The sequence below is a fragment of the Microchirus variegatus genome (genome assembly GCF_963457635.1).
Source record: "Microchirus variegatus genome assembly, chromosome: 15".
Classification (NCBI taxonomy): Eukaryota; Metazoa; Chordata; class Actinopteri; order Pleuronectiformes; family Soleidae; genus Microchirus; species Microchirus variegatus.
Genome location: NC_139816.1, coordinates 10,652,856 through 10,676,943, shown reverse-complemented (window position 1 = coordinate 10,676,943; position 24,088 = coordinate 10,652,856). Strand labels below are relative to the sequence as shown.

Genomic DNA, 24,088 nt, shown 5'->3' with positions numbered 1-24,088 from the left:
AGCTTATTTTAGAGCCAAAAACCCCAGACCGTTTAACAAATAAACCAGAAAAGAAAATGCTTTATTAGTTAGAGTAAAATAAATGGTAAAATCAGTTACTAAATAAGTAAATAATACAATAATTAATTGGTCAAATTAATATTCCACATTTTAGTTAACAAATTAAATAATAATAATAATTGTTGTAAATTCTGTTCTCGTCATATTTTGATTCTTATTTATATCTTACTACATTTTCCTACTACTTTTTTTTGGATTAGTTAATATTACTTTATAAAACTATTATTATATCATAATTACAGCATATAATAATATTTAGCGGCGCAATTCGTTCATTACACATACATGGACATTGATACGAAAGTTTAGTTTTGCACGCGTCAATGTGGGCCTTTATGTTGAAAAGCTTTTGCCGGAAGTCATGTCGTCCCTCTAAGCTAGCTTGACGATAGCGTTGGGGAGCTCGAGCGCGGCCGAGCAGGAGGGAGTGAGGGTGAGAGAGTGTGTGTTTCTGCGGCAGCTTTTAGCTTTAAGAAAGCAAACTACGGCCGGAGAGGAGAGGCACAAACCCCGCAGCAGCTTGAGACGACCTCGGCGCACCATGGATAATGCTAAGTGTTAAACAGAGGCCGGCAACGGAGGGCTGTTTTGACGACAAGCGGCTTATTGAACATCTGTAGAGCGTAATGAGGGCATCCGCTATCCTTTAACGGTGGTTTTTCCTCCGAAGGTTGAGTCAGACGCGGAGTGACAGTGTTTATAACTGCGTCGCTTTTCGGCATCCTCTCAAAGAATAGTCACAGCCTGCATATATTTAGTCATTCCCACCTTCCATGTCCCCCGGGGAGCAGTGAAGTCATTTGAGAAGAGGACACGTCTTAATCATCTCCATAGTTTTCAGTCCACAGTTTTTTTTGCGAGGAAAAAACAGAATTTTTTTCCCTCCTCGCACCAGACCTCCTCCGCTTTCTTTCTATTTTTAAATCTTTCATGGTTTTGTCGTTCTGAGCATTCGTCGCCGACGCTCCTGTGGGCATTTTCCTTGTTAAAGGATGCCGGATCAAATATCGGTGTCCGAGTTTCTCTCGGAGACAACAGAGGATTACAATTCCCCGACGACATCCAGCTTCACCACCCGATTGCAGAGCTGCAGGAACACGGTGAATGTGCTGGAGGAGGTAAGGCCACGCTGACAGCCTGTCTCTGATGGATGGATGGATGAATGGGTGTCGATGGAGATGGTTTATTAAAGGACACAAGCGTAACAGTTTAAACTGCTGTGGTTAAAATGTTGCCATTATGGACGATGCGTGAGATCATCGTCCATAATGGCAACATTGTGATGTCACGTATCGCGATAATAAAGCGCAATAATTGATCGTGGTGAATCTCCAGTGTTGAAGCATTCATGATTGGTTGGACACAGCTGTACATACAGTATGTCTAGCTCACCAGCATACAGTCTTGGTGATTTACTTTGAAGTGCCACAAGGGGGCGCTCACATGTTTCACATTTTTCTGAAAGCTCCGCCCATTTACGCTAAGTAAAGATATGTAATGTTTGGTCGGGATAACCGTGACAGGAAGTTTTTGTGTTGGTAGATTACCATAATTGATGTAATCCTGAATCGTTGGTGATTTGAAAATGTTGTCAAGTTGGCCAAAAATACAAATGTAATGTCTAATTTTGAAGTGCCACAAGCGGGGAAGTGGTGACATCTAATGGTAGGTCTGCAGATTGCAACACGCAGCTGACTTCTTCTTCGCTAACCCCTCCCTTTCCCTAGCATGTTAGCGAACTACGGTGGCCATCCCCTACCAGAAAGGATGTTGCTCGTCAAGTTGTCCGCCGGTTGATAAAGTTCAGTTGTTTTTGAATATTTTATCCCATTAGAAGCTAATTTACATCATTATAACATGTATACATGCTCCTTAAAGAACAGTAATTGCACCTGTTGAGCTATTAAGGTGCATTTTCGACGTTGTAATTTAAAAAAAAATTAAAATTAAAATGGGGATGTGTCTCCTCTTGAATGAATATGCGGAGCTAGAATGTAAAGGTGACCTCTAGTCCTGAGTGGTTTGACAATCTGCAGCTCTATCTTGCCAGATATGTAGAGTAATGATAATAATGAAAGGGACAGAAAGAGTGAGAGTGCAGGAGGAGGAGGGGGGGGGGGGGGGGTGGATGAACGGAGTGGTGTGCAAGAGTGGAGGGAATAGAAGGATGTGCACTCAGGCCTGCAGCTCTCTATGTTCACGATTACATAACTCAAATGTTCAGAGCATGCTGCCACAGTGTATGTGTGTGTAGTGAGTCTCTGGCAGTCAGATCTGGATGTAAGACAGTGTGTTTACATGCACACTTTAATTGAGCTAAGGCTGTAGTCTGACTAAGACGGGACATTCGGACACAGTCCGAGTATGCATGCGGAAGAGAAAATTGATTTATTGATCTGACTCCACCTCCATAGGTGGTGCTGTATCTCTCTACTGTATAAGGTAGTGAGTACTGAATCAGTTTTCCTGTTGACTGCAGTTTATACGTTGTCTATTTCTACTTCTGGGCCAAAGATCTGGGATGAAATAGTTGGTGAATGCGCAGAATGCCAAGTCCGACTCCAGTCCGACTAAGTGTATACATGCAGGAGTAATCGGACTATGAATCGCATTATCCAGGTATATTAGTCTCACTAAGACTAGCCCGCTTTTAGTCGGACTAACATGTTTACACAACATTAAGAAAACCAAATTATTGTCTTAGTCCGACTAAAATCTGACTTTTAACATGCATGTAAGCACACATGTAGTCTCCGCTCTCTCTCATAGGACAGGTGAAATGTTTCTCCGCGCAGAACGCCAAGTCCGACTCCAGTCCGACTCCAGTCCGACTCCAGTCTGACTAAGTGTATACATGCAGGAGTAATCGGAGTATGAATCGCATTATCCAGGTATGTTAGTCTGACTAAGACTAGCCCGCTTTTAGTCGGACTAACATGTTTACACGCCATTAAGAGAACTGAATTATTGTCTTAGTCCGACTGAAATCAGACTTTAACGTGCATGTAAACACACATGTAGAGTCTCGGCTCTCTCTCATGTTTCTCCTCAGAATAGTGAAATAGTGTGCAGTAACACACCTAAAGTAGGGCCCTATGAAATCCGTTTTATTTTTTTCCAAATTCCGTTTTATTTTTTCCCAAATTCCGTTTTTTCCGTTTTAATTTTTTAGAATTCCATTTTTTCCGTTTTATTTATTTTTTATTCTGTTTTTTTTTACCTTTTATACTTACTTTACCACCATAGAATGTGTGCTTTTTGTGTCAATGCAACTTTCTTCTTGAATCCACTGACTTCTCAATTGTTCAATTGTTTTGACTTAAGTTAAATCCTAATTAAGTAAATGCCAGTGAATCTTAAAACAAGCCATGCAATGCTGGTCACATTTAAAAGTAAAATAATAATAATAAACATAAATAAATAAGTGGTAGTGCCCCCTCATCTGGTGCAGACGGATTTCTGCGCACCGCCCCTGCGCTGTACTGTTCTCCCTCTCCTGCGCCGTGCGCTTCTCCGTATCCGACTGGATCGTTTCTCAACACGCAATATTACCTCTACAACGCTGTAATTAAGGGAATAACAGATGCATCAGATGAGCTGATGTCTTTAGTTAACTGTTCAAAGAGAGAGAATGTTCTCTGCTGTGAAGTGAAAGTCGCGGGGAGTTCATAAGTTTCACTTTTGCGCAGATACTTTCCAGCATTTAACAGGCGATGTTCCACAGTTTACTCGCCGTGGTTCGGCCGCCGAATTATCGGTGCATTCCTAAATACAACATCTTTATTGACAATAACAATATAACCGTAATAATGGCGTATTTGATGGTGTGACTTGGGTTTCAATCGGCACCTGGACAAGGAGACGCTCGCCGGTTACATGCGAGCGCAGCGCACTTGTTCCGCGGTTTAGAAAAAAAAAGTGTATATAAAGTAAATAAACAAGCAACACGCACTGGGGGAGACCCTGACCGGGTGAGTGTTTGTGGGGAGATACACGGGTGGTGCCACGAATGAGCGTTCCCCGGAACATTTCTCCAGACAAACGTTCTTTCTCCTCACGATGACAGCATTTCAGTCACATTATGTCAATTTCCGCGATATTCCGCGTTTAACATTAGATTCCGTTTTTATTGGCCAATTCCGCGATTCCGTCCGCGATTCCGTTAACACGGAAATCATAGGGCCCTACTAAAGCCACTCTCCCTCCCTCTCTCTCCCTATGATGCCGTGTCAACTTTGATCATGTAGGAGGAGTGTAATCAGGCCAGGCAGGTGGGCTGCGATGTGTGAAAATGTGTGTGTGCGTTTGTTTCCTTCTTCTCACCCTCTGCTGGCATCCTTCCTGCCATGATTGAATCGAACATCAGACTAGAGAGAACCATCACTGATGGACGCAAATGCCAAAACATGAGCTAATTTCCTTTCTTGAAGCGCATTTAGCTGCGGACGAGTGACTTCATTCATTTTTCTTAAGTGTGAGGTGTTTTCTGTCACGTAAAGCTGAAAATGTAGCACTGTTTCATTTATGCTCCCCTCAAAGTGATTAAGTCTGGGTTTAATTGTTGGTCGTATGTAAACAGTTATATGATCAGGATAGTAAGCATCCCCACCTGCAAACTGAAGATGTAAACTTCAGAGAAAATCATCACTTTTTTACATCCCAGCACACAGGAGCTGTTCAGCCACTGCTGCATCCATCACTAAGTCAAAGACTGTTATGTTTTGACTTTGGTGTTTGAAATATTTTCCTTGGATTAATCCAAAGTGTTACAAACGTACCAAACAAAGCAGCAGTAAGACCAGCAGCTCCTGTGTCCCTGTGAGGTAAAAATCCTCGCTGATTTTCTCTCAGGACTTCGGAATAGTTTACAAACTCTTAATTTCCATTTGGAAAAAGGAGTTTGACGGAAAGATAAAATCGCAAAAACTATGTATTGTGTGTCAACACCTCAGGCAACAACACTTAAAAAACTGAAGTATCCCTTCAGACGAGCCCTCTCTTCCACACACTCGCAGCTTTTGCTGCTATCCATCACTTTTAGCTGCACTTCTTTACAAGTTTATTACATCGTAGCAATAGAGGATCTACTAAACCAGAGCCAGGGCCATGTTTACTCTGAGCCCAGAGCACACTTTTGCGTCTGCTGACTGTAACAAGAAGAAGGCTGCTCACGTCGTGAATCACCTCTCTGGCTCTGACTGCAGCAGCACAAACGAAAAACATCTGTTCGAGAGGGCCGCCATGTGCGCCGGGCTTTGGTAGCCACTCTGGAATTTTTTTGCACAGATCACATGACAGTGGAAGAGCGTTATATTGGCACCAAAGAGCGCAGGAACATGCTCTTTCGGTGTTGAGACAAAAAAAAAAGACCCCCACCAGTGACTCAGACTGGGATACACCCATCACATGGAGCAGTCATCCAGGCCCAAGCCACGAACACTGTCAGATTATATAAAAATTAGCCGCCCTGTTCGAGATTTGCCCTAAAAAAGTAATGGTTTTCACTGCCTTTTTTTCCTCTGAGTCACTTCCTTGATATGTTGACAAGGTAAATTATGCAAAGGTACGGCGTGAATATTTAATGGTGTAACCCGAGGGCGAGAGTTGACTCCACAGGAGGGTTGTCATCCTCTGCTGCCTCCACTGAATCATCTGGAGGCGCAAAGAAGGAAAAAAAACAGTAGAAGAAGCCGTAATTCAGTGCCACACATCAATTACTGATCAGGGTGTAAAGCCACGAAAGACATTCATGAATCAACAGAGGTTTTCCCCTCTCAGAGGTCGAGGGGAAGCACTTTAAGATGTTTTCTGTTTGTACTTGGGTCAGAGCAGAATTATGGAAAACAATGAACGGCAAGATAAAGTCCCTAAAAATAACCTTTCTGGCCTGCTCTTCTGATTACTGCAGACACAGGAGACGGGGTGGTGGTGGTGGTGGTCGGGGGGGGGGGGGGCATTGTGTGTTGTTTGTGTGTGGGTGGCAGAGGGGATGAAGTGTCTGGGTGTTATTTTTGTGACATCTCTGCTGCAAATCTGCCATTGTTGTCGCGTTTTTTCCTCTGCAGTGGGTGGAGAGAGGTGTGGATTTTTCTGCGGTGTACGTCGGAGGAAATGAGTTTGTAATCGCTTTATTTTGATGCGAGAGATGAACTCACGTTTGGTTATTTTTTGCAAAGATAACTTGAAATAGCCTCCCACGCTCCATGAGCACGCCGCTGTTAAAAAGGGTTTGTCAGGGAGTTGAATGAGCACTTAATTTTACATCTAAAATATACGAGTGAAGTGTAAGCAGTGTTTCCCCCGCCATAGATCATTGAACACCTCGCACAATGATTAATATCAATGTGTCACTAAAGATTATCACTCATGACTTGCACAAGCGATCGTCGACATCTGCAAAATAAGATCCAAAAAACCAAAGTTGTTGAGCATTTGGACTTGAATGAATAATGGGCTGTGCTGTTGTGGGGGTATTCTCGTGGACACTGGGACAAAGGAACCGCTGCAGGGGAAATATTGCATGTGTTCAATAAATAGTTGAAGTTGCAGTGCAAGAACTTCTATTGCCCCCTGTAGACTTTGGAGTAATTACCACAACACTGTGGTTCCGATTTGACCTAGTTTTTCCTCCGCCCCCCCACTCCCTTTTCCACACACACATAAACAGAGAGAGTGACAGAAACGGAGCCTTCTGAAACTGATGTGTTGTTGCTCTGTGTCTTTTACTGTTGCGTTACTTGACCCTGTGGGGTGCAGATTGGGAGATTTGTTTCTTAGAACCACAGCTTTAAGATCAGAAATTGCGCGTCTTGGAGGAAACGTTTAGCAGAGTTAGCAGAGCATGGCTGATTTTGCAGAAAGTGATGCTCTTTTTCTGATAAATTAAGAGAAGAATGCTGGAAACGGGGTGAGCGACCTTGTCGAAGGACGACACAGGGGTTAATTAAACACTTTAAGTTTATAGCATGAGAGTGAATGGTTGTTCGTCTATGTTGACCATGTGATGGACTTATGACCTCCAGGTTGGACCCCGCCTCTCACGGATAAAGCGGTCGACGATGAGTAGATGGATGGATAGCCTTGTCCTAGTGCTCTGTTTGAATTGTTGATTTGATTTGTTTGGTGCACAGTAACAGATCCACTATTCAATATTTGACCCCATTGAAAGTGCATGAGTAGACTCTCAGCCAGCGCCTCTACCTTGTACGAGTGCAGGAAACAGTCAGCAGAGTTATTAATAACCAAATGAATCCCGATTTCCTACTTTTTTTCCCCCCTCCAATGACCAAAAGAGGAGGAAACATTGTGATTTAGGTGACTTAAAGAATTGCTCAGTAGAAAAACACGTCACAAACTGTCATTCAAAGACTCTCCAGCTTTTGTAGATTTCCTCTGATATTAGTTATTATTAATAACAGTAACACACACACATATGTCTATTGTCACTCCCTCCCTAACCCACAGATGGTACTTTGCATCACTCGGCGTTTCTTTCCCCTCCGTCCACACCAGAGCCACAGCAGCGACACAAGGGAAACCCCTCACTGCACTGGCATTCCTCTGAGCATGCCTTTCACACCACGTCACATGGGCCGGACAAGGAAAATGTTGACTTTTCACAGTCGCTCTGCTCAAGCGTGGCGGGGCTTGACCTAATACGCGCACGGGTCTTTTATACATCCCTACGTTTACGTAACGGCCTTTTCAGTCGCTGCATGTTTGAACAGCCCTGAGACTCTAAAGATAGTTTGATGCTTCAGCGGCTGAATGAGGAGTTTTATTCCAAACCACTGGGTTTTTTATGTTAGAAAGAATGAAAGTCATTGCATTAAGTCGTCATTCCGTGTGTATGTTGTAAGTCCGAGGAGAGGGCTTAACATTCCTGTCGTTCTTTAGATGCTCTAGTGTTTATTTACAGTATTTTATCAGCAAAGGTTGGTTATTTCACTGAGGAAATATGTAACACTTTTGTTTTGTTATGGAAAAGAACAAACACGCAGTTTGACATTGGGTAATAGGTGACAAGAAATAGCTCAAGGAGAAAAGATGATGTAAGCAATTGTAGTTTGTTTTAAACCATGAAAAACAAATGTTTCACTATGACTCATCCAGTCGGCAGTGGTGGATTTTAAGATTTTGAAATGTTGGTCAGTGGGAGACCAGCATTCACTGTGGTGTCTCACAGCCTTCAGTGTAGTGTAGGTTACTTTCTGTGCTGTGTGGGAAACAGTCATCATTTCTGGTAATAAAGGTCATCCAGAGAGTGTTGTTTGTTGTTAAAGATCAAAAATACTCTTATTTGTCATTTCAGAACTGGATTCAAGAAATCAGAATAATTTTACCTCAAACATAACAAAAAAAAAATAATCTAGTGTACATTTGTGTGGATTTCACAAAAGCCTCGTTGTTCGTGCTGAACAGTGTTTTGTCCGTCGTAGCTCGGAGTTGTTTGTCTCAAAAGCACCAGAGGCTGCAGCCTTTCACGACATGTTAACCATGTGAGGCTTCATCTCCGTCACATGTGACCTCAAGCCCACCAGCGAGGAGTCGGCGGTGACGGTTTCTGCAGAGCAAACGTACAATTATTGCTGTTGTCTGTCACTCATGTGATCGGTCATTTAGCCTTAGAGGACACAGTTGCACCGTTTCATTGATGAAATTTGAGAATGATCTGACTGTCAAACGACAGCAACCAGGGATTTTTAATTCCAAATAAGCTTTTTTTTTTTCTACTGCTTTATTTTGGAAGTATAGTCAAGCGATAGTACAGCTAGGTGAACTTAAAGTGACGCAACAAAAGGGATTCGACCTACTACAACAATCTACTTCACAGCATACGTCACAATTAGTTTCCCATTAGCTTCAGTGTTACCGTTTACAAACTGTAGGAGAACAGATCCTACTATGTGTTACTTAAAAGCATGTTTAAAAGAACAACAAAACTAATGTTTTATACCTAGTACTTTAATACGAAGGATACACATGTAACTACAACTCTATGAATGCTGGTCTCTCAGAATCCTTGTAGGCTTGAAAGGAAGATTCTGTAGGACCTGATCCTTGGGGGACAGGATAAGTATTTGGTCCATCTGAGGTCACAGGTATAAACACATTATACTTCTCCGACTGCGTAATGCGTTATCCAAACTGCGTAACCACTCTGACAGCCTCTCCGGCGACATAGAGGGGTCTCCGTAACCTACGTAGAGCACTTTACGCAGGAGTATAAATTGGGCTTTAGATACTCGACCTACGCATCCGCGAGAGTGGTCTTCTGGTTTCCTCCTGAAGCCAAACAGGAAATAAGTATATATTGGATAGCCAATAAGAATTAAGTTAATACGTAAATTAGCTTCTAATTCTATAAACATCAGTAAACAGGTAATAGTTTCCTCCAAATGGAGCTTTTAGACGATCCGTGTTGCATTTTCGTGCTTTCTTTTTGTCGGACGTCACTTTAGCAACAATGTCACAGTTTCAACAAACACCGAAACTAATACTCCGCATGACAACAGGAGTCACGTTACACCTTCGGTGTTAGGTGACGCTTACGCTGCAATTTCTGAATAAATGTGAAATGATGTAGGCCTCACGAAAATGATAGAATCGTGCCACAATAAATACAAGTGCATCCCAAAAAGAAGTTATGTGTGGGGGGGGAGGTGTGACTTTAAATCTCCTCCCTAAATATACTACCAAACGGACTCTGAGGCATTTTTTCTAATTTCTCCGCTGTCTCCCACAGCAGGAGGAGAGGCTGTGATGCGTTGCTTGTTTGTCGGCTTGTTTGCCGTCTGTGGCTGAAATCTGATAATCGGTCCGTGGGCCACAGCTGTTGGCCTACCTTCCTGTCACAGCTGCACTGTGTATATCATCAAGGGCTATTAGCCGGCAGCGGATTAGCCCCAGACCAGACTCTGCTCCGGCATGCTGATCCCCCTCTCTGCTCTTCCTCAGATTTAGGTGAGGAAGAGTGGGTCAGTGTTCACATCTGTCCGTCGCCTTCCTCACACGGATGGACGGTGTTAAGTTCTCCCCCCCCCCAACGACTGCCATTTCTTTAAGGAGGCACAGCATGATGTCAGCGAAGCAGGGATTCTTTTTCATGACACTTTCAGTCGTCGTTTTAATGATGTCAGCGTTCACCTGACACTTTCAGCTTATTTATTTATTTACTTACATTGTTAAATATTGTACTGATTATTAAACCTGGTGTCCTATAGACCTCATTTAGGCAACATTTGTGAACATGATTTGTGGCATAACCCAAAAAAAAAATGTTCCCATCGTCCTCAGGTGTACTTGTTTGTGTATTATTGTTAGCATGATTCCACTTTATTCCCTGATTATTGTTGTTTCTGTCTTACATTTACACACCCAGTTCTCAACAAAGTTGGAAACTAATAATTCCATCATCTTTTCCGACATAAATGTTTGTACATTCATGGCAAATTTTCACTTTTCTGTTTTTATTTAATCAGTTACTAAATTGCTAACACGGTAAATATTATTACCTACTTAAATGTCAGCATGTGGGCACTGTCAAAGTTGCTGATGTTGGCATTTAGCCCAAATTACCACTGTGTTCCTTCACAAAGTGACTAACACAGCTGGAAACCACCATCCTCCCCTAGTGTAGTTTTTATTTTAATACTTTTTTAGGCTTCAGGGGGAAAAACAACCTTCTCTCTTTGTCTTTTGTGGTCTTTTTTTTCTATGACTTATGTAAGTAAACTTGTTGTCCTCAAAGAATCAGGAGACAGTCAGTGTGTTTATGTGCATGTTAAAAGTCTGATTTTAGTCCGACTAAGACAATAGTTTGTTTTTCTGCGTGTCATTTAAACATGTTAGTCCAACTAATATCAAACTATTCTTAGTTGGACTAACATACCAAGATAATGTCATTCATAGTCTGATTACTCCTGTATTCGCTGAAACGGACTCGAGTCAGACTTTGGCAACACCATGGCAACAGCTAGAGCAAAAGCTGCGGTCCATCTTGCCCTTTCTTAAATCGAATTTCTCCTCCGTATCTATACTCGGACTCCGCAAGTTTGTCCGATTGCCTGACTGTGCATGTAAACACAGTGAGTTTTGTCATGTGACGGCCTGGCTGTGTTGTGTCCTCAAAGGTAAACAATGCGTCTCTGTGTATGTGTGTGTGTGTGTGTGTGTGAGCTTTCATGGCGTTTGACCCTGGACTGTCACATGTAAGTGCGTACCGCAGTTCAAGCCTTTACAAGGCTGTTTTGTTCAAAGTCACCTGCCTCAGAACAGCCAAGTGTCTGCAGAGATCATTGAAGGTCATATGAAAGGCAATGTTGGTCCTTCGCTAGGATTTGTTTTACATCGTTTCCTTATGCCATTTAAGGTAATAGCTCCACTTTTTTTTGCTATGGGTTTACGTGAGATACTGACAGCTAGTCAATGTGGACTTTGCTGACACGTAGATTTTCATCTTTACTGGAAACACAGTTGCCAGTCACTTAACAAAGAACTCGCCTGATAAAATCTACTCTACTCAAGAGCAGAACTCAATCAAATTATCTCACATTTTATCATGATAATTATCAATATCGACCGACTTATAACATTTTGTGGTCATATATCCCAGCCCTCACACTCCTGCAATGAAGTTCTTTGAGAAAATCAGCAGTTTTACATCACGGCACACATGAGTTGTTGTGTAATGTGTTATTTTATGACTTCAGAGTTTGAAATCCTCTATTCTGATATCACTAAGTGACACACAATTACCAAAAGAAGACAACACTAGAACAGCAGCTTCCATGTCCCCCGAAGGCTAAAAACACACATTTTGATGCTGGTGAGACATAGTCTTAAAGAGCCCATATTATACCCTATTACCCCAAGTTAAACTAGTTCCCGATGCCCTAATGAACATGTCTGTGTCATGCTTTAGTCAAAATATCATAAGGATGAAGCACAATAGCAGTTCAATAATCATAGATAGATATCATAAATCAGGTATAGGTTTGATCAGGTGAGCCTCTTTCCTGTGTGGCCAGTGTTGATTTATGTTTCAGAACCTCATACAACCTCAATTTTCTTTTAAAAACCTTGAATTTTCCATTATTGTCATCAGGAAAAGTGTAACACCACATCCTTTTTTTCACTTGTAAAGCCACTGTCAGCGTGAAAAGAGGGAACACAAGTTCCACAAGTGGTGTAAGCCTGTGTTGGTTGTCGGTGTCCCAGACAGTGAAGTCCTCTGAATGTCCAGTTGCTCGAATGTCTTAACATCCATTTGGTCAGTGGGAGTGGATACACCTGTGGTTTTGGAATAGCTGGTCTCTCACCCAGGCAGAGTCCAATAAAGTGTGAAATCTGAGACTTGGTCTGCAGGACAAACTCGGGGAATGCCTTGAAGCGCACCGTACAGTCCTCCACTGTGACTTTGGCCAAGGACTGGCGATGACTGAGCAGTGTTTCAGGAACATGAAAAATAATGCGACTTCTCCTTGTGCCTGTTTATCAAAGGAGTGCATTGCTTGGTGGTGTGCACTAATAGTTTTACAACACAGGGCGGCTGATTGGTGGGATGCAGAGCTGGCAAGCTTGTCAGTTGATCGATGATAAGAGCTCCAAGTCGTTTATTTTAGTTTTCCTTTGATCGACCTATGCAGTGCTGGGCTGTTTCAAAAGACCAACCTTGCTCTTTTTCAGGACGGTATTGCCTAAAATTGATATTGTGGAATAAAACAAACAAAGATATATAATTTTAAGGATATTTATTGTCCGGGCCACGAATCTCTGAGCGTTTTAATGCCAGAAAGCCGCTTTTCTTGACAGTTCGGAACGGCACCGTGTCTTTATACGGGTACAGAGTGATGGCTTTTGTAATTTCCCTTCATTTGTGACTTTATTTTGTCATATGGAGAACCTTTGGAAAATGCAGGAACTGTCACCTCGTCACATCTTGCAACACATCTTTGTCTGTTCTCGGTATGATTCTTTGAAACCAAACCAAGTCCATACGACTGACGTTACACCCATCTGTTTCACGAGTTCCTCATTCTCACTATACCCAGACTCATAACACTCATCTATTTAAAAAAAAAAACTGTGGTTGCAACTTTAGTTGTGGCTCACGTTGTTTGATTAAAATGGTCAAATTCATATCGCCCACCTCTACTTAATTAATCTGCAAAGCCTGATAAGTTTGTTCAACTCAAACTGTCTTGTATTATATATATATTATGTTTATTGACTCAATTAATATGAACTTAAATACAGTTAATTAAAGTAGCTAAAGTATTTGTTGTCAAGGTAACTTGGGTAGATTTAGTATATGGTGCAATTCAGATGAAATTACCTCTTTTATTAACACGTGCTTATGTGTTTTCTGTTGAAACAATAGGCCTAGCTTTCCTGTTTGACCTGTATCGTAACAGAGACAGAATAATAATAAAACTGCTGTCAAACATGTGGTCTGTAAAGTGTCCATAAACACGCAACAAATCCAAGTCCAAGATAATCCCCCCGAACCCCAAATTTTTATGATTCAAGGTAAAGAAACCATTTATTTTTGAAGTGTGATGATTCATTTCAAATGTGATACCTTTTAAAACAATGCCGTTAACAAATCACAAAGGCTATGGTTGAGAAATCTTTATTATTTCTAAAAGGATTTCAAGAGATATAGAGCACTGTCAGACACAAATAATTGCGTTAACCTCTTAAAGAACTCTTAGCTGTTAGAGAAGATGAAGACACTGTTGATACTGATACTGTTGCAAATGAGAGTCTTATGTCATACTACAGCTGTAACCATAAATGTATCGATCCTTTTATTAAATGGTCACTTCATTTATTGCCGACTATTTTAACAATCGATGAATCATTTTAAGTGTTATTTGTTCTCAGAGTATTTTCTGGTATTTGAATAAAACATTTAAAATGATTACTGTGTGATATTTGTGCAGATCCACGAGAAACAACCTAGTTTTCTTCAGTCTGTAGAATATGATGAATTTATTGGACAATATTTTATCGAAAATGGTCATTTGAAACGCATTTTGGCTATAAGAAATACCGTGCATCCTGCAATTTGAAAGTTGCAGTACAATTTTGATAAAATTTTGAATAATGAGTAGAAGAAATGGTAGTAGGGTTATGCGTGTCAGTGTTTTTGACAGTTTTGAATTTGCTATTTACTTTCAGACTGCTTCACATGAACAATGACTTCCTCAGTGCTCAATGTAATGCAGGTGCAGTTTTTGCTGCTTGTTCTAGGGTCGGTGAGTGTCACTCTACTGCAGCAGTGTGTGGGTGTAATTGTGAAAACATGCACATTGCTCGAAACAAGTGGTGGGCTGAGTGAGAGCTAGCGTCGCACCGGGGGGGGGGGGGGGGGGGAGCGAAAGCTGCCAAATCATGTGTGAATGCAACACCGCTGCGTGCACGGCTGGACTTTTCATGCACGTCAGTTCCTGCGCCAAGACTCTGGAGATGCACTGCAAAGAGTCGGCGTCCTGGCAGCGCGCAGAGAGTTGGCTCTCGTCCACCATGTGACCTCGCCAGAACTCGCCACAGAGCAGCAGCACAAGCAGCTGAGCAGCTCATTTTTGCTCTGTGGGAGGGCAGAGCTGGAAGCTAATCGCAGCAGTATATAATGGATTAATGGCTGACTTGTATTGACTTCTCTTAGTGGCCAGTAACATTAGCAGGTCAGGATTTGTGTTTATTAGAAGCATTCGAGCTGCTTAGGGTAGATGGTCCAACAAACTGCCAGACAGGATGTATATCAAAGGAGTATGCCGGTGGTTTTTGCACATTTTAGCCTTGGGCTGTAAATAAAGATGGACAACGCTTCTCCACTTCGTCCCACGGTGCAAAAACTAAAGCCAAAAAGCAAAAGGAGCTCCGTTTGGATGGAAGTTTATGTGAAAATGAGTCCATGTCTCACTTGACATCAGTAAAAAAAAAACTGTCCTGAGGAGTTATTGGTCTCAGTCTTTCTTCAATAGAACCTGGAGTCAAATTTGTAAATGATGTTCCCATGTGAGTGGACATGAGTGTGATGGACAGCTGGTATATCATCCATTAGGAGCCTGGATGCAGGTGGTTGTCTGTAAAAACCGACATGGCACCAGTCAAAAACGGTGAAAGTGGGGGATTTAAAGGAGACGTATAATGCAAAATCAACTTTTTAATCATTGTAATACTTATATTTGGGACTCTGGAGGCCCTATGAGTAGGCAAAGTGTGAAAAAAGATGACTCACTCGTGATTTTGTGGTTCGCCTCAGTCTAAGTACAGGAGATAAAACACACGGTGTTGACTTCCGCACTCAATTGTACGTCACAATGAGACATTCCTGAAATTGCGGCGCTCCGCGATGTCCCTAAAATACACGAGAGTGCAGGCCAGGGCAATAGTATCTGGAAGAGCAGAAGTCTGCGAAGTGTTCTATTCTTGGCTGCACAGTGCAGCACAGAGTTCTACACAAATTCCCAGCCTCAGAGGATTTACATTTTATACTTGGTGGCAATGTGCCGCTAAAATCACTCAGCACTCAAAAGCGAGCGTTCTGAACAGGGCTGTTTTAGGGTGATTGACCTGCGGTGGTGCTTCATCTTTAAGGTATTTTGACCAAATCATGTCACAGACATGTTCATTAGGACGCCAGGGAACTAGGGTAACTTGTAGAAATAGGCTATAATATGCCTACGGCCCACATTGTCCATTTTTATGTGCAGTGTGTGACTTTTAACAGCTATTGATTCAACACTGACACAACCATTGACCTTTTTGTGACATTTTAATATCTGTAGCCGCGAGGAGCTTTTGTTCACAAAACACAAATTGTGTTTTTTTTCTTGCTATCGATTAGAAGAGGAAACTCTACACTATCTTGAAATGTTGTGCTCATACTGAGCTGTAACCGCAGCCCATTCACAAAAAACGAAATCATCAGGGTTTAACTTGGAAACTCCAAACAAGATGTTGCGTGAGCTCATCCTTGTTATGTCAGTTGCCATGTCAGATACACGACGCTGGTCATGTGACCGTCCAGATGCACCTCAAACCAAAAGCCCTCGCAGTCTCCCTCTTTCATGAGAGAAAGAGGGAGCGTCAGACAAATAGGCCATCAGACCTCAGCTGCTTTTGGAAATGCTACATCCTCTCATTTTTCCCATTCCACAGGCCCAGAGAAAGGGATGTGCATTTGTTTCCTGCCAATGAAAACGACTCCCCTCCCTTCCTGCTTGACTCATGCCACATAGACTCGACAGAAAGAAATGACACACAGACTTATCTTTACTGTGACTTCTTCATTTTGACAGCACTCTAGTAGAAGCTGTTGTGGAATTGACAGAAAGGAAATGAGAAGTCCACAAATAAGCTGAAATGATTAAAAAAAACACAGATCTGCTCAGTCACTCTCCCTCAAAAATATATATACGACTGTGGGTGTTTTTTACGCCTGTTGTTTTGGCTCGTAGGAAGTCCTTTGATAGCTTTGGCCCTTCCTGTTTTCTTCTGAGGAAATCTTTTGCATATGAGCAGTTTTGAGACCTGCAAGTGTCCGTTTCTGCCTTGTTAGCAGCAACGACATCTACACAGAGCCCGGCTTTTTATTTAGAGCAGCGTCCTGCAATCTCAACAGCGAAGAAGAATGTGGAGCCGAAGCGCAAGATGGCTAAATCACATCTCCTTGGTAACGGCACAGTCGCCCGTCAGCATTGATGCCAAATGCTGGTCGCTGCAGGAGGAGGAGCCAGGCAGGAAGGATGAGTTCAGGGAGGAAGTGAGGACTTAAGAAAGTGACAGCGCAGGAATTTCGAGTGAATCAACAAAAAATGACTTTCGCCTGCTGCCAGAAAGTGTGTTGTTTTTGACTTTTTCAGCTGTCAGCAGAGAGCGGTCGGTGTCATTAGAAAGGGGGGCTGCCGTCCGACCCAGGACACGACACTGTCATGCCTGGCCGCTTCCTGCTTCCTGTCAAAGGACGGCTACAGGGGAAACGGCAGGGCTGCTGAGGGAGGATAAGGCATCGGGCAGGAAGCGTGAGGTCGAGACAGTGTCCAGTCGGTCATGCCGAGTCACCTCGGCCGCCAATTATCCCCCATGGTGGGCAGTTTGTTTGGAAAGTAGAATGTCGGCTTCATTCACCACACTGCCCACACCAGGGACAAGTTCATTTTGCAGTTATTTTCAGTTATAATTATGTAGTAGTGTATGTATCAGTACTACTTTTGTTTGTCTGATATGAGATCAGTATCACAAATTGCTCATCAGTCCAGTAGATTCTTTACCTTTTTATAGCTGCATTTCCCAGCCATTTCAGTAGTCCTCATTTATGCCACATGATGGTGGGTGGAGGTGAATATAATTTAAGCATTTACGTCATATTTATGGTTAAAAGGTTGTATCGGATTTGTCTTTCCTTCTGATATCCGATCCGGTTGAGTTTGGGCAGTATCGGATATCGATGCAGGGTATTGTATCAGCTCATCCCTAGATTAAGATAACAAACATGTTTTAAATACATCTAATTGTGGGCAGTACAAACACAGAGAACACTAAGAAGAGAGTGGAGCAAATGAGAGTGATCATCTTTTACTCTACTGATGCTATGATTGACTCAAGTGCCTCATCCATCTACTCGCCCAAGATTAACTGAAAGAATGGATGAAATGCCAGAAATGTGTTTCCTTCCTCTCTGTTCTGAATGCGAGACATTTCAAGGACAGTTCCTTTCAGACATCATCAAGAACATATCTTAATACCGAGGCGCCGCGCATGACCACAGCCCGTCACCTCCATTAACTTGGCCGTTGACCTCTTTCTGGCTCCGTCGCTGACAGACTTCTACTTAAAAGCATTCTGACACTGACGTGTTGGCTCTCGCAGCACAAACGGCTCTTCAAGGATGGATGTTTCTCTGAGGAATAGCACATGGCCGCGAAACATGTTCTTCTCCTTACGTTCTCAGCAGCGCTGAACAAATCGCACGAGGAGATGCGCGTCCCTCGCCGTTTGGGGTGGGGAGACGAGCGACCGCAGATGTTTTGGCATTGTCACGCTTGTTAATCCCCCCGCGGCTCGAGTGGGAGCTCGCTATTGGACGCTGGCGGATGAAAACAATCCATTGACTATATTCAATAGTTGTCGGGCCTTTTTAGAAAGCAAGAGTTTGGAGGCATTCTCGCCTGTTGCCAAGGGTTTGCAAAGACGGTGCCAAGACGGTGCTATTTCATTGATTTTTCTCCTCCTGAAAAGCGGAGCGAAAACAGCTTCTACAAACCAGATATTTATCACGTATCTGTGATCATTTGTTGAAAGAATTAACTCATTCTTGTTCTCCTGTCGAAAGCAAATCAGATTATTGCTTGGACGTATGGACTCTTAAAGCTGCACCCAAATATTAAATTAACAGCACAGACAGAGTGGATTATGGGGTGGCTCTTGGGTGGTTGGTGCCAGCTGCTCTCAGCAGGACCACCACAAAGGTCAATGTGCCTGCTCAGCTCCATGTGTTGTGCTCTTCATTCTAATCAGCACACAGGACGGCAGCCTCTGAATAATCACACTTTTCCTTTTGGAGGCGTTCAGCTGCAGACGGGAGTGAGTGGCGAAGGCGGGTTTTTGGCGTGTTGCAGAGAGAGCTAATGCGAGACAAAATGGAAAGAAAGAAAGAAAGAAAGAAAGAAAGAAAGAAAGAAAGAAAGAAAGAAAGAAAGAAACAGATTAATTCTCTTCCACCTTGTCTCAGACGAGAAAAAACTTTCTTTAATGCTACGTAGTCAATTGTGAATCAGAGTCAAACAAACGATGGTGAAGGACATGATTTTGGGGCGTGGTTATGATGTGATTGACAGCGGCTGTGGTGCACATGTGCTTGCATTCTTTGCCGGCTCCACCCTCTCGTCCAAATATGCAGGGTTGGAACTAAATCTGTTGATTATTATCTGGCCTCATTATTCAGTTGTTTCAGCCAATGCAGAAAATGCTGTCAATCGTCCGCTGGTGTTTTCCAAGCCTCAAAATGACAATGTTTTATAGTGTTTTTTTCTTCTGCGAACAACATAATTAGATTAATGTCACAGAGGAGCAAAAATATGGACATATTCACATTTAAGAAGCTGAAACCAGGGACCTTGTTGTTATTTTATGCAAAAAAAAACATGAATAATGGATAAATTGTTGTAGACTGGTAAATGCCAAAAGTGAACTACAATGTTCCTTGATGATATAGAAACATAGACACTCATAACAGTGGGGAATAGAAAGTCATTTTTGGTTCTCGGTGAAGCTCAAAAGTCTGTTTTCATACCGTTTGAAGGTTGAGATTATAGTCATTATGAAAATCATATACAGAGATGATATTGGCCAAGATAATGGTGCTATTAAATTTTCATTTTCGGTTCCACATTGGTTGACATGAACACACACACACATATGCAGAGGGCTAAGCAGGGAGGCGTCTGGGCAGATGGGATCAAAGGGCTCGGGTCTGGCAGGACTGGCCCTGCGGCGACAAACTACCGTTGCCATAATTGAGCGGCAGCCATGTTAAACTGTCCAGGGGGAGGCCAAGGAGGACTGCTTAATTATGAAGTTTTAATTAGCCCACTGTTGTGTGTGTGTGTGTTTGACTGACTGACCTTGATCTAATGTTGTTTTAATATCATCTGTGATGAGCAACGCTGTGATGAGTGTGTTTTTTAATGGGTAAAATGAGCTTGATATGGAATATTTGTGCTCTGATGACCACCAACACTGGCTTAAAATGTATATTATAGATTATAAATGCAGGTGGGTCTTTATGACTATACCTTGTTTGTCTTCCAATACCAATCAGAATCGGAATGATTCATTTATCCCTGCTGATCTCTGGCGTAAACAAGGCGACCATTCTGCACGACCTAAAAAGTACAAAACTGATGAAAATGAACACATTCACGTTTGAAAAGACGAAAAAAGAATGACGAAAAGTTGTCGGAGCCAACGCAACAGGCTGCATACACATTAGATATCCGTCTAGTGCAGTAGTTTAATATCTTTCTAAACTTGTATTAACCTTCTTACAGAAGATTTGTGCTGATGCATTTACCACAGAGTGTGCGTAAAATATTATGCTTCCATAAATAAGACATAAACAGTCGGGACGCTGTTATAATAGTCTCAGTTGCTAGTTTCAAGTCTCAAAATGTCAATAGTGTTGTAAATTATGTCGTCCAATAGGAGCCTGTGATTTTCCGGGTTGCAGAAACTGTCACGGTCACGTCAAATGGTCGCTCTTGATGAGTTTATTTCACAACTGAAAGACTACGTTCAATTTTTATATAAAGTCTATGGTTAAAATGCTGCTTTTTATTAACATCTTTATAGTCTGTGAATAGCGAAGCATTTAGATTTAAAGTCTTTTTTCTTGATATCCAATCTGATGATTAGATTATAACAGACTCTCATGTTACTGATGTGCACTGTGTGTGTGTGTGTGTGAAGTATTGTCGTCGCTGCTCCTCCGTGTATGAAGCAGATCACGAACACATAGTGTATTCTCACGATAAAAACAAATATGAGCTGTAAATTTCAATAAAGAGCACTCACGCTGGTCGAGATAAACGATCTTTCATTAAGTGTCCCCCTCTCTCAGTATTTACATATGTCAATCACGGTGGCAACTGTAGATTATCTCCATCATCGGTAAATCTGGCAATTATTTTCCTCAATGACTGCATTACTTGTTTTTGTACTTGTACAACAAATAAAGTGATTTTTCATATTATGGACAGATGGTGGTCACATTCAAAAGGATTTTTATTGACATGAATAATACAAAGAAATGTGTTAATATGCAGCCTGCTCAAGTAAAGTCTTATGTGTGAAGTATTTTCTTCTCTACTAGTCATTATTTTTAATTCCCCGTTGCTGTTGTTTCTGAACCGTGAGCGTTAATCTCTGAAAGCGCAGCGAAGCGGGACAGATAATTCACCAGGTCAGCCGCGTTGTTTATATTCCAAGCATTTAAATTGTTTCTCTGTGAATAATTATTTATCAGAATAAATAGCCTGAGCTTGAAAAAAAAAAAAGTATACGCTGCTTATATTTGCTTTCCGGTGAGGCAACAGGGAGAGATTTCTCCTGCAGTCATCAGTGCTGAAATAATGATTTATGCCACATTCAGGTCAAGCGCTGTATCGCGAGCACCGCCTGCATTAGTTCCATGTAGTGTGAGTGCATGCTTTTGAGTTGTTGTGCAAACATGAGCCCCTAGGCCCATATTTTTTTTTTAAACATGTTTTGCTTGCTCTTGATGTGATTATTTCCAGTTTGTCGTTAAAAGAAGGGAAAAGTCGTAAAAGTGTCTCCTCCCTTTTTCCTCAGGCGCTGGACCAGGATCGAACCTCCCTGCAGAAGGTGAAGAAATCAGTGAAGGCCATCTACAGTTCAGGACAAGGTGAAATATCCTGTTTCTAAATGAATCAAGGCTGCATTTGCTTTTAGTGGTTAGTTGGGTTCACAGTCATAACCGTTTCCAGAAGAAAACCCTTAGAGGAAAACCCAGGCTTTTTCTTAAAAGTCTTGAGTTATTTCTTTTTTTATTTCTCTTTTGTTGCACAGATGTTGTTTTGTGCGTATCCAGATCGTCCCAGAAATCAACACCTGAGTGTGCGTTTGCGTGTCGCTGTGACATAGATCCTCGGTAATCGTCCTGTGAATACTTCTGAGAGCAGCCTCCTCCCCTGCAAATTGACAGTTTCAGACGTTTGTTCACAGGGGAAAAAAACCAACAAAACAACCAAGTTTGTTTGTTCCTCACAGAGAGGAGTCACTTCACTGTCTTTGTGACCTGTAGATTCGGAAGCCACAGACGTCTCTGAACAACTGGAACCGATTTAAGTTGACTGTCTATTCATGTTATTGTGAGACAGTAGATGTGTATGGATTTATATTTATATAACATATTTAAAGCGCAGGACAACAAAATGTAGTGCAAGATCTGGATGTTGTGTGCATTCTGGTACGCAAAAGACGTCGGAACACTGCGGTCAGGATATCGATATAAGAAAAGAAATTTGCAATGGTTGCAAGTGTTTATTTTTATATAATTCCAGTTGTTGATTTGGCAAAGGCAGGTTTTACACTCTTAAGTGCCTCCTAAGCAAAAGTACCTCCTTTGTCAAAAGTACAACAGAAGAGAAACCAAACTCTCGCATTGTTTAAATAAGGACGCCAGTCCTTAAATGCATCTTTTTCCCCCCGTCACGTCCCCAGGAGTCTGATTTCAGGCTGCACACAGAGAATGACTTTTCCACACAACAGTGCAGTGTTGGTTACCTTGCCGAGGAGTAGGTGTGCCGCCGCTCGTCGCCTGCAACTCTTCATTCAACAGCTCACTGAAGCTGCACCTTTTTTGTTCCATTACGCCTTCAAAAAAATTAAAAATGATGTGCTGGTTAGGGGGAAAAATAAAAAATATATCACCTAAAACGATCACAGTCAGCATTAACGCGGGTGATGAATACTTTTAATTTTGTGTCACTGTAAATGTAACGCATTGTTTTGTCTGTGGGAAAGGTTATAGTGACCAGTTACGCTGGTATCAATGAAATGATAATAAAAATAAACACATTTCATTCAGGTTAACAGTTTAAAAAAAAAAACTAATTGTTATCTGACTAACTAACTAGGTTGGTAAACAGTAAATAACCAGATTCAAAAATGTAAATAAATGATTAACTGAGAGAACTGACCTCATGTCAGGTCTGTCGTTAAAGCTGTAGTGCGTAATTTTTAAGACCAACCAAATGTCCGTTATATTCAAATCATTATCATGAGTCATGATTAAGCCTGTTAGCTCCACAAGAATCTATCTGTGTGATGATATTTAGATCTTGTGTCACCTGGCGATATTTCCACACTGCACACAGGAAGTGAATTGTTTTATGTCGAGGCGGACGAGAAGAAAGAAGAAGAAGCCATGAAAAGTGTCAATAGTGAACTCTACTGCTCAAAAACCAGGTCTTTGAGCAGTTGGATGAGATAAACGCCACTTGTCCCCGCCCCTGTCCGACGCTGTATACCACAAGCGCTCCCTCAGTGAAGTCTCTTACGTACTGCAGCTTTAACTTTCCAGTTTAGTTTGACAAGGTTTCCAAAATGGCTGCAGCCTGAATCTGAACTCCTCTGTCTCTCCTCCCCCGTCTCTTTATCTGGGACTTTAGAATGGAAGGACGGACGGATGCAGCTGTTTCACTTCCATCTCATGTGTTTAAAATGTGTAAAAGATAATTTGATTCAGGCACTAAGTGATCAAACGTTTGGTATTTGACTGTCTTTTTTTTTTTTGATGTTTGTTTGTTTTTGACTTTTTAGACCACGTACAAAATGAAGAAAACTACGCCCAAGCTCTGGACAAATTTGGCAGCAACTTCATCAGCCGGGACAACCCTGACCTGGGAACGGCCTTTGTGAAGTTCTCCTCCCTCACTAAGGAGCTGTCTACCCTGCTGAAGAACCTGGTGAGTCCAGCATGTCAACGCTGACACTATAATTAAACTTAAATGCCTCAGAGGGCCTGTCCTGCTGCATGTTACTGGGTCGTTTTTGTCCCTGCATGGATAGACAGAGTAAGAGAGAGTATTTTTCACTGTCTTCACTGGGATAAGTGGTTTAGGATTTGGGTTTAGGGTTAAGTTTAGGATTAGGTGAAAGGTTAAAAATGCACATGTAAGGAAGACATCATTCTCTTTCTCTTTCTCTCTACACCTATACACACTGTATACAATCAAACGTGTCATCACATCCTGACAGTACAGTGTTTATTTTTCCAGTCAAGGCTCTTATCTGTCTGCTGTGGATTTCCCCTGATGTTTTTTTGGTTGAATATTGTGTCCTGTTTGCATCCTTGTGTGAGGCTCCATTCTCACCCTCGCTTCCTGTGTGGCTGACGGCAAGATTAGACTCCATAAATACTCATGGCAGCACCACGAACAACTGTGCCTGTGTCTGTCTGTTTCTCTCTCTCTCTGTGTGTGTGTGAGAGTGTGAG

At 42.0% G+C, this 24,088-nt stretch overlaps 1 protein-coding gene across 5 annotated transcripts in view; it reads left to right on the top strand.

Moving 5' to 3' along the window:
- Nucleotides 1–1,052: 1,052 nt before the first annotated feature.
- asap1b (ArfGAP with SH3 domain, ankyrin repeat and PH domain 1b) overlaps nt 1,053–24,088 on the top strand; it is a gene marked incomplete at its 5' end in the record, with an annotated part of 58,194 nt that continues 35,158 nt past the window's right edge. For all 5 annotated transcript variants that reach the window (XM_083901700.1, XM_083901701.1, XM_083901698.1 and 2 more), the window contains 3 exons: nt 1,053–1,178; nt 21,421–21,493; nt 23,413–23,558. In XM_083901700.1, coding sequence (XP_083757826.1) covers nt 1,053–1,178; nt 21,421–21,493; nt 23,413–23,558 — 345 coding nt within the window. The remainder of the gene's footprint in view (nt 1,179–21,420; nt 21,494–23,412; nt 23,559–24,088) is intronic.